The sequence below is a fragment of the Somniosus microcephalus genome, chromosome 4 (genome assembly GCF_052327205.1).
Source record: "Somniosus microcephalus isolate GS21.2 chromosome 4, FLI_Smic_1.0, whole genome shotgun sequence".
Classification (NCBI taxonomy): domain Eukaryota; kingdom Metazoa; phylum Chordata; class Chondrichthyes; order Squaliformes; family Somniosidae; genus Somniosus; species Somniosus microcephalus.
Window position 1 is genome coordinate 10117656 of NC_140990.1, and position 11375 is coordinate 10129030.

The 11375-nt window shown below is 51.1% G+C and overlaps 1 protein-coding gene across 1 annotated transcript; it reads left to right on the forward strand.

The window, feature by feature from the left end:
• Nucleotides 1-407: 407 nt before the first annotated feature.
• On the forward strand, nucleotides 408-10195 carry LOC147118273 (uncharacterized). Its single transcript, XM_085984351.1, has 2 exons — nucleotides 408-495; nucleotides 8303-10195. The coding sequence occupies exon 2, from the start codon at nucleotides 8411-8413 to the stop codon at nucleotides 10001-10003; it is 1593 nt and encodes a 530-aa protein (XP_085840477.1). The 5' UTR covers nucleotides 408-495; nucleotides 8303-8410; the 3' UTR covers nucleotides 10004-10195.
• Nucleotides 10196-11375: the final 1180 nt, after the last annotated feature.

Consider the following 11375-nt stretch of genomic DNA (forward strand, 5'->3'; position numbering starts at 1 on the left):
ATTTGTGTGGGGTGTCTTTTTTTTACTTTGCGGTGGCGTGCGCCGATCCAACCGACACCTGGGCGTTGCGTGCTGGCGTCAGCGCGTAAACGGAGGGGGGTTGTGATTGACGCGAGGCGCCCACCAATCAGGAGCGCGGAAAACGCTGGGAGGACCGGGCTGGCCGACGGTCCTCCAACCAATGGCGGCGCGGGAGGAAGGGGGGCGGGACCTCGGTGGGCTGCAGGCCGCTTTCCTGCTTTCATTGTCTGCAGGAGCTGTTAAAGGGAAGGGGAGGAGGGGGTGGAAAAAACCCAGCTTGTGAGTGTTTATTCCTTTGCATTACCTTTATTGCAAGGCTATTCATCAACTGCATTCATTTAAAAATAAGTGAACCTTTTCTCTTTTCGATTTTTATCCAGAACAAAGAGCCCTGGTGCTGTGAACATTTTGGTGGGCAGCCACTTTTAAAGGGACAAAGACCAGCATTCTTCCTCCTCTCTCTCTCTCTCTCTTGTGAGTATTTGTGGTGGGTGAGAGGGTGGGGGTGAGTCAAAGGGGACTGCGGCCCCTTTTCAACAAAAACAATTGCTTGGCCATTTAAAGGGGAATGGGTGTCCCCAGGTATTTAAAGGGGCAGTGCCTCTTTCTTTCTGCATCACGTAAGAGCAGGGAAGTTCTGCTTCAACTGTACAAAACACCAGTTAGGCCACCGGCTAGAGTGCTGCGTGCAGTTCTGCTCGCCCCATTGCAGGAAAGATGTGACTGCTCGAGACGGGAGATTTACGAGGATGTTGCCAGGACTAGAGAATTTCAGCTGCAAGGAAAGATTGAATACATAGAAACATAGAAGATAATCTACATCCTAGGGTACTTAAGGAAGTGGCCCTAGAAATAGTAGATGCATTGCTGGTCATCTTCCAAAATTCGATAGACTCTGGAACAGTACCCATGGATTGGCGGGTAGCTAATGTTACCCCACTGTTCAAAAAAGGTGTGAGAGAGAAAACGGGGAATTACAGACATCGGTAGTGGGGAAAATGCTAGAGTCCATTATAAAAGACGTAATAGAAGAGCACTTTGGAAACAGTGACAGGATCGGACAAAGTCAACATGGATTTACAAAAGGTAAATCGTGCTTGACTAATCTACTGGAATTTTATGAGGATGTAACTGGTAAAATAGATAAGGGAGAACCAGTGGATGTGGTGTATTTGGACTTTCAGAAGGCTTTCGATAAGGTCCCGCATAAGAGATTAGCGTGTAAAGTTAAGGCACATGGGAATGGGGGCAAGGTATTGACTTGGATAGAGAACTGGTTGGCAGACAGAAAGCAAAGAGTTGGAATAAACGGGTCTTTTTCCGAGTGGCAGGCAGTGACTAGTGGGGTACCGCAGGGATTGGTCCTTGGACCCCAGCTATTCACAATATATATTAATGATCTAGACAAGGGAACTAGATGTAATATCTCCAAATTTGCAGATGACACAAAGCTGGGTGGGCGTGTGTGCTGTGAGGAGGATGCCGAGAAACTCCAGGATGATTTGGACAGGTTGGGTGATTGGGCAGAAGCATGGCAGATGCAATATAACGTGGATAAATGTGAGGTTATCCACTTTGGTGGCAAAAACAGGAAGGCAGATTATTATCTGAATGGCAATAGATTGGGAGAAGGGGAAGTGCAACGAGACCTGGGTGTCCTTGTGCACCAGTCGCTGAAGGTAAGCATGTAGGTGCAGCAGGCGGTTAAGAAGGCGCTCCCTCAGTACTGCCCCACCGACAGTGCGGCGCTTCCTCAGTACTGCCCCGCCGACAGTGCGGCGCTCCCTCAGTACTGCCCCTCCGACAGTGCGGTGCTCCCTCAGTACTGCCCCTCCGACAGTGCGGTGCTCCCTCAGTACTGCCCCTCCGACAGTGCAGTGCTCCCTCAGTACTGCCCCTCCGACAGTGCAGCGCTCCCTCAGTACTGCCCCTCCGACAGTGCAGTGCTCCCTCAGCGCTGCCCCTCCGACAGTGCGGCGCTCCCTCAGTACCGCCCCTCCGACAGTGCGGCACTGCCTCAGTACTGCCCCTCCGACAGTGCGGCGCCGCCATTGGTTGGAGGAGCAGGCCGCCCAGTTCAGTCCTCTCACCTCAGCCCTCGTCCTATTGGTCAGAGCTCCCGTCAGACACAGGCCCGGGCCAGCCTCCACCTGAATGGCCTCATCCTCTGATGACGTCACAATCGGGCCCCAACGCACCAGCGCTGGGAGAGCAAGGTCCCGCCCCCTAACCGCGCCGCCATTGGTTGGAGGACCAGGCATCCCAGTTCAGTCCTCCCATCTGAGCCCTCGTCCTATTGGTCAGAGCTCCCGTCAGTCACAGGCCCGGTCCTGCCTCCACCTGAATGGCCTCATCCTCTGATGACGTCACAATCGGGCCCTAGCCTCAGCGCCGGGGAGGAAGGTCCCGCCCCGCCAATGGTTGGAGGACCAGGCCGCCCAGTTCAGTCCTCCCAGCTCAACCCTCCCGTCAGTCACAATCACATTGCTCCGGCTCACACCGACACGTCCGCGGAGGTCCCGCCCGCCCAACTCTCAGGTTTGGTTTTTCTCGTATTTTACTTTACAATCTCGCTCTCCGCTCCCCCCCTCAGCTCGATTTAAATCGATTCCCCAACACTTTACCCCGGCCGCTGATTCCGCCTCTTCCTCGGGCCCAGTCTTCCGTCTGCTCCCCGGAGGCCCCGCGCAGGCGCACTGGCAGCCTGGTGTTCTGGTGAGAGGGCTGAATGAGCATGCGCGGCCCCGCCTCTCCACATTTAAAGGGACACCCACCCCCTCCACATTTAAAGGGACACCCACCCCCTCCACATTTAAAGGGACACCCACCCCCTCCACCTTTAAAGGGACACCCACCCCCTGCACATTTAAAGGGACACCCACCCCCTCTACATTTAAAGGGACTCCCTCCCCCTCTCTCATGTGTTCTTCAGATTAAACAAAGAAGCAACATAGAAGATAGGAGCAGGAGTCGGCAATTCGGCCCCTCGAGCCTGCTCCGCCATTCAATGAGATCATGGCTGATCATCCAAATTCAGTACTCTGTCCCTGCTTTCTCCCGATATCCCTTGATCCCTTTAGCCTTAAGAAATATATACAACTCCTTCTGGAATATATTTAATGAATTGGCCTACTGCCTACGGCCTCTGTCCTAAATGGCTTACCCCTTATCCTTAGACTTAGAGATGAGGAGGAATTTCTTCACCCAGAGAGTGGTGAACCTGTGGAATTCTCTACCACACAAGGCAGTTGAGGCCAATTCATTAAATGTATTCAAGAAGGAGTTGGATATATTTCTTAAGGCTAAAGGGATCAAGGGATATGGGGAGAAGGCAGGGACAGGGTACTGAATTTGGATGATCAGCCATGATCTCATTGAATGGCGGAGCAGGCTCGAAGGGCCGAATGGCCTACACCTGCTCCTATCTTCTATGTTTCTATGTTTTGAATATATTTAATGAACTGGCCTCAACTGCCCTCTGTGGTAGAGAGTTCCACAGGTTCACCACTCTCTGGGTGAAGAAATTCCTCCTCATCTCTGTCCTAAATGGCTTACCCCTTATTCTTAGACTGTGACCCCTGGTTCTGGACTCCCCCCGCCATCGGGAACATGCTTCCTGCATCTAGTCTGTCCAGACCTGTCAGAATTTTATAGGTTTCGATGAGATCCCCTCTCATTCTTCTAAACTCCAGCGAGTACAAGCCCAATCAACCCAATCTCTCCTCATACGTCATTCCTGCCATCCCAGGTATCAGCCTGGTGAATCTTCGTTGCACTCCTTCCATGGCAAGAACATCCTTCCTCAGATAAGGCGACCAAAACTGCACGCAATACTCCAGATGTGGTCTCACCAAGGCCCTGTACAACTGCAGCAAGACATCCTTGTTCCTGTACTCAAACCCTCTCGCTACGAAGGCCAACATACCATTTCCCTTCTTATCCGCCTGCTGCACCTGCATGCTTACTTTCAGCGACTGGTGCACAAGGACGCCCAGGTCTCGTTGCACTTCCCCTTCTCCCAATCTATTGCCATTCAGATAATAATCTGCCTTCCTGTTTTTGACACCAAAGTGGATAACCTCGCATTTATCCACGTTATATTGCATCTGCCATGCTTCTGCCCAATCACCCAACCTGTCCAAATCATACTGGAGTTTCTCGGTATCCTCCTCACAGCACACACGCCCACCCAGCTTTGTGTCGTCTGCAAACTTGGAGATATTACATCTAGTTCCCTTGTCCAGATCATTAATATATATTGTGAATAACTGGGGTCCAAGGACTGATCCCTGCAGTACCCCACTAGTCACTGCCTGCCACTCGGAAAAAGAGCCGTATATTCCAACTCTTTGCTTTCTGTCTGCCAACCAGTTCTCTATCCAAGTCAATTCCTTGCCCCCAATCCCATGTGCCTGAATTTTACATGCTAATCTCTTATGCGGGATCTTGTTGAAAGTCTTTTGAAAATCCAAATACACCACATCCACTGGTTCTCCCTTATCTATTTTACCAGTTACATCCTCAAAAAATTGCAGTAGATTAGTCGAGCACGATTTACCTTTTGTAAATCCATGTTGACTTTGTCCAATCCGGTCACTTTTTTCCAAGTGCTCTGCTATTACATTCTTTATACTGGACTCTAGCATTTTCCCCACTACCGATGTCAGTAATTCCCTGTTTTCTCTCTACCACCCTTTTTGAACAGTGGGGTAACATTAGCTACCCACCAATCCATGGGTACTGTTCCAGAGTCTATCGAATTTTGGAAGATGACCAGCAATGCATCTACTATTTCTAGGGCTACTTCCTTAAGTACCCCAGGATGTAGATTATCAGGCCCTGGGGATTTATCAGCACTCAATCCCATCAATTTCCCTGACACCATTTCCCTACAAATACTGATTTCTATCAGTTCCTCCCTGTCATTAGACCCTATGTTCCCCGACATCTTTGGGAGGTTATTTGTGTCCTCCTTTGTGAAGACAGAACCTAAGTATGTATTTAATTGGTCTTCCATTTCTTTGTTCCCCATTATAAATTCCCCTGATCCTGACCGCAAGGGACCTACGCTTGACTTCACCAACCTTTTTCTCTTCACATATCCATAAAAGCTTTTACAGTCAGTTTTTATGTTCCCTGCAAGCTTACTCTCACACTCTATTTTCCGCCTTTTAATTAATCCCTTTGTCCTCCTTTGCTGAATCCTAAACTGCTCCCAATCCTCAGGTTTACTGCTTTTTCTGGCCAATTTATATGTCCTCTCCTTGGATCTTATGCTATCCCTAATTTCCCTTGTTAGCCACGGCTGAGTCAACTTTTTGTTTTATTTTTATGCCAAATTGGGATGAACAAATTCTGTAGTTCATCCATGCAGTCTTTGAATGTTTGCCATTGCCTATCCACCGTCAAGCCTTTGAGTGACATTCCCCAATCAATCCTACCCAACTCGCACCTCATACCATTGTAGTCTCCTTTATTTAAATTCAGGACCCGAGTCTCTGAGTCAACTATTTCACTCTCCATCTTAATGAAGGATTCGATCATATTATGATCGCTCCGACCCAAGGGGCCTCGCACAACAAGATTGCTAATTAATCCTTTCTCATTACATAATATCCATTCTAAGATGGCCTGATCTCTAGTTGGTTCCTCGACATGTTGGTCCAGGAATTCCTCCGCCACAGTATTGTTACTAATTTGGTTAGCCCAATCTAGATGTAGATTAAGGTCACCCATGATAACTGCTGTGCCCTTATTGCACGCGTCTCTAATTTCCCGTTTGATGCCATCCTCGAACTCCGCATTACTGTTTGGAGGTCTATATACCACTCCCACTAACGTTTTCTGCCCCTTGGTATTTGTCAGTTCTACCCATACAAATTCCTCATCATCAGAGCTAATATCCTTCCTTTCAATTGTGTTAATCCCCTCAGAGCCTTCCTCAGATAAGGTGACCAAAACTGCACACAATACTCAAGATGTGGTCTCACCAAGGCCCTGTACAACTGCAGCAAGACATCCTTGCTCCTGTACTCGAATCCTTTCGCTATGAAGGCCAACATACGATTTGCCTTCTTAACCGCCTGCTGCACCTGCATGCTTACCATCACCTTCGATAGACTCTGGAACAGTTCCCATGGATTGGAGGGTAGCTAATGTTACCCCACTATTCAAAAAAGGTGGTAGAGAGAAAATGGGGAATTATAGACCGGTAAGCCTGACATCGGTAGTGGGGAAAATGCTAGAGTCTATTATAAAAGATGTAATAGCAGAGCACTTGGAAAACAGTGACAGAATCAGACAAAGTCAACATGGATTTACAAAAGGTAAATCGTGCTTGACTAATCTACTGGAATTTTTTGAGGATGTAACTGGTACAATAGCTAAGGGAGAACCAGTGGATGTGGTGTATTTGGACTTTCAGAAGGCTTTCGATAAGGTCCCGCATAAGAGATTAGCGTGTAAAGTTAAGGCACATGGGATTGGGGGCAAGGAATTGACTTTGATAGAGAACTGGTTGGCAGACAGGAAGCAAAGAGTTGGAATAAACGGGTCTTTTTCCGAGTGGCAGGCAGTGACTAGTGGGGTACCGCAGGGATCGGTCCTTGGACCCCAGCTATTCACGATATATATAAATGATCTAGACGAGAGAACTAGATGTAATATCTCCAAGTTTACAGAAGACACAAAGCTGGGTGGGCGTGTGTGCTGTGAGGAGGATGCCGAGAAACTCCAGTATGATTTGGACAGGTTGGGTGATTAGGCAGAAGCATGGCAGATGCAGTAAAATGTGGATAAATGCGAGGTTATCCACTTTGGTGACAAAAACAGGAAGGCAGATTACTATCTTAATGGCAATAGATTGGGAGAAGGGGAAGTGCAACGAGACCTGGGTGTCCTTGTGCACCAGTCGCTGAAGGTAAGCATGCAGGTGCAGCAGGCGGTTAAGAAGGCAAATGGTATGTTGGCCTTCGTAGCGAGAGGGTTTGAGTACAGAAACAAGGATGTCTTGCTGTAGTTGTACAGGGCCTTGGCGAGACCACACCTTGAGTATTGTGTGCAGTTTAGGTCGCCTTATCTGAGGAAGGATGTTCTTGCCATGGAGGGAGTGCAGCGAAGATTCGCCAGACTGATACCTGGGATGGCAGGAATGACGTATGAGGAGAGATTGGGTCGATTGGGCTTATACTCGCTGGAGTTTAGAAGAATGAGAGGGGATCTCATTGAAACTTATAAAATTCTAACAGGACTAGACAGACTAGATGCAGGAAGGATGTACTCGATGGCCGGGGAGTCCAGAACCAGGGGTCACAGTCTAAAGAAACGGGGTAAGCCATTTAGGACTGAGATGAGGAAGAATTTCTTCACCCAGAGAGTGATGAACCTGTGGAATTCTCTACCACAGAAGGCAGTTGAGGCCAAATCATTAAATATATTCAAGAAGGAGTTAGATATAGTTCTTAAGGCTAAAGGGATCAAGGGGTATGGGGAGAAGGCAGGGACAGGGTACTGGGTTTGGATGATCAGCCATGATCTCATTGAATGGCGGAGCAGGCTCGAGGGGCCGAATGGCCTACTCCTATCTTCTATGTTTCTGTGTCACAATCGGCCCCGGCACACCTGAGCTGGAGAGGATGTCCCGACCCTTGCAGCTCCGCCATTGATTGGAGGACCCACCGCCAGTCAGCTCCGCCCACCTCCGCACGCCCTCTTCCTATTGGTCACGTGCTCTGGTTCACTCTGCCCCCTCGCCACCCCACGTGACAGGCGCGGCTGAATCCATTCGGTGTCCAGGGAGTTTCCACCCGGCTCTCAGGTTTGGATTTCCCTTTATTCTCTCCCCTCCTCTGATCTCAATCGGATCTGGGAGAAAACTCACTTTCCCTCACTGATTGCGGCTCTTCACCAACACCGACTTTACAAAGAAAGCCCCGTGCGGCAGCCTGGAGCTCGGGCCCAGCGCGCAGGCACGGGGGAGGATGATTGACGGGGGCCCAGGGGGTGTGCTGAGCATGCGCGGTGCGGGCTGGGCGCCTGTGGAGCAGGAGAGGGCGGGGCCATGGGGCGCATGCGCGGGGTCAGCCACAACTCAGCGTGGCGGCCGGAGCGCTTTCTGGAGCATGGGGTCTTGTGGGGATTGCAGCCGCCATTACTGTTGATCCTTTCAACCAACCTGTGCAGCAACTGGGGCCTGAAAATCAGCTTCACTGCCCCTGGGCTGGGAAAGGGAGACATGAGGCAACATTCTCCCTCTTACCCCCTTTCTAAACTCCTTTTACAGGGTTTTAGAAGTGGAACATTTACAGACAGGAAGCTCAGACCAAACATCACATCAAGATTGACAGAGTCACTGGCTTCATCAGGACCTGAATATCATCGGCCTTTGCACATGGAAGGAAAGAGCAGCGATCGCAGTGCAGAAAAAGTGCACACGTGTTCCATGTGTGGACGTACATTCAGCCGATTGCCCGACCTGGAGGGCCCCAAGGGCAGGCACACTGGAGAGAAACGGTATGAATGTGAGGACTGTGGGAAGGGGTTTGCCCAGCTGACTAGCCACGAGCGCAGTCACAGTGGGAACCGATTGCATAAATGCGAGGACTGCGGGAAGGGATACCTTCACCCGTATGCACTGGAAGCTCATCGGCGAACTCACACCGGGGAGAGGCCGTTCACCTGCCCCGTGTGTGGGAAGGGATTCGCTTGGTCATCCAATCTGCTGAGACACCAGCGAGCTCACACCGGGGAGAGGCCATTCACCTGCTCCGTGTGTGGGAAGGGATTCGCTCAATCCTCCCACCTGCAAACCCACCAGAGAGTTCACACCGGGAAGTCGCTGTTCACCTGCCCAGTGTGTGGGGAGGGATTCGCTCAGTCCTCCAACCTGCGGACACACCAACGAGTTCACACCGGGGAGAGGCCGTTCACCTGCCCCGTGTGTGGGAAGGGATTCGCTTGGTCATCCAATCTGCTGAGACACCAGCGAGCTCACACCGGGGAGAGGCCATTCACCTGCTCCGTGTGTGGGAAGGGATTCGCTCAATCCTCCCACCTGCAAACCCACCAGAGAGTTCACACCGGGAAGTCGCTGTTCACCTGCCCAGTGTGTGGGGAGGGATTCGCTCAGTCCTCCAACCTGCGGACACACCAACGAGTTCACACCGGGGAGAGGCCGTTCACCTGCTCCGTGTGTGGGAAGGGATTCGCTCATTCATTCAGCTTGCGAACCCACCAGCGAGTTCACACCGGGAAGACGCCGTTCACCTGCCCCATGTGTGGGAAGGGATTTGCTCAGTCCTCCCACCTGTGGAGACACCAGCGAGTTCACACCGGGAAGAGGCCGTTCACCTGCCCAGTGTGTGGGAAGGGATTCGCTCAGTCCTCCCACATGCGGAGACACCAGCGAGTTCACACTGGGGAGAGACCGTTCACCTGCCCCGTGTGTGGGAAGGGATTCGCTCAGTCGACCAACCTGCAGATACACCAGCGAGTTCACACCAGGGAGAGGCCGTTCACCTGCCCCGTGTGTAGGAAGGACTTCACATGTTTGTCCAACCTGCTGAGACACCAGCGAGTTCATTCTGACGAGAGACCCTTTAAATGTTCAGACTGTGGGAAGAGCTTTAAATGCTCCCAGTACCTGATGAAGCACCAGCGGCTGCACACTGGAGAGAGACCATACGGCTGCTCTCACTGTCACAAGAGGTTTGTGAACTCTGCGGACCTGCTGACGCATCAGCGAGTTCACACCGGGGCGAGGCCGTTCACCTGCTCCGTGTGTGGGAAGGGATTCGCTCGGTCCACCCTCCTGCTGATGCATCAGCGAGTTCACACCGGCGAGAGGCCGTTCACCTGCTCTGTGTGTGGTAAGGGATTCGCTTGGTCATCCAATCTGCTGAGACACCAGCGAGTTCACACTGGGGGAGGCCATTCACCTGCTCCATGTGTGGGAAGGGATTCACATAGTCCACCCTCCTGTTGATACACCAGCGGGTTCACACTGGAGAGAGTCCGTTCACCTGCTCCGTGTGTGGGAAAGGATTCACTCGGTCCACCCTCCTGCTGATACACCAGCCTGTTCACACCGGCGCGAGGCCGTTCACCTGCTGTGTGTGTGGTAAGGGATTCGCTTGGTCATCCAATCTGCTGAGACACCAGCGAGTTCACACTGGGGGAGGCCATTCACCTGCTCCATGTGTGGGAAGAGATTCGCTCAGTCCACCGTCCTGCTGAGACACGAGCAAGTTCACACCGGGGAGAGGGCGTTCACCTGCTCCGTGTGTGGGATGGGATTCGCTCGGTCCACCCTCCTGCGAAGAAACCAGCGAGTTCGCACTGGGGAAAGACCGTTCACCTGGTCCGTGTGTGGGAAGGGATTTGCTCAGTCCACCCTCCTGCTGATACACCAGTGAGTTCACATCGGGGAGAGACCGTTCACCGACTGCATAGGCGGCACGGGATTGACTCAGTTCTCCAGCCAACTGAAACAGCAGTCACTTTGAAGTAGAGAGAGGCCATTCACCTGCTCCCAGTGAAGGAAGGGATAAACTCAGTCGTCCAGCCTGCTCGGACACCAGCGAGTTCACACCGGACAGTCGCCGTTCACTGAGCGTCCTGCAGTGGGGAAAGACTTAAACTGACATCGCTGGCAGTTTCACTGAATGGTGTAACAAAGACAATAATCTAATAGGCCTTTTGCAGTAGTATGCTTTTTCTAAGTTGCTGAACTGACAGTTGAGATAACCTAGCTGGACATGGAACCATGAAGAGGCCTAGAGGATGTAAGTTCTGTTCTGGCAGGAAAGTAAAACAATGAAAGAGGCCTAGAGAGGCAGGAAAGGAGGACAATGAGTCAGAAGTACAATGTTGACGAGACCCATTTGGCATAAATAAAGGTCATAGGTACAACAACAGCTTGGGGGATAACGGCCAATAATAAAGGCGGTACTTTAATGTAACGCGGCATAGGCAACCAATCAGTGAAGATGCATGCGGGCTGTGGTGTATGTGCCTTTAAGAGCCCCTGTGTACTGTAATGCCGGTAATGACCACTCGGGCTATATAAGCCTGTATAGTGTTTTGTATCTTTTAGTTCACCTCCAGACTTTGTTCAATAAACACCTGTGAAACCTACTCCTGCCTTCCGTGTCTCTATTAACACACGGATACAACAGTGGCGACGAAGTGGAAACGGACTTACCTGCTATTCGGCAGCACCTCAAGAAGATCGATTCCTCAGACGAAAGTCAAAGAAAAGCAAGAAAAAAAAACGAGAAAAAAAGCTGTGGTTTCACCAGCTAGCCGAGCTGGCAGGTACTGCAATAATCCTTCCTGGGCGGCGGGCTGGGGCTCCA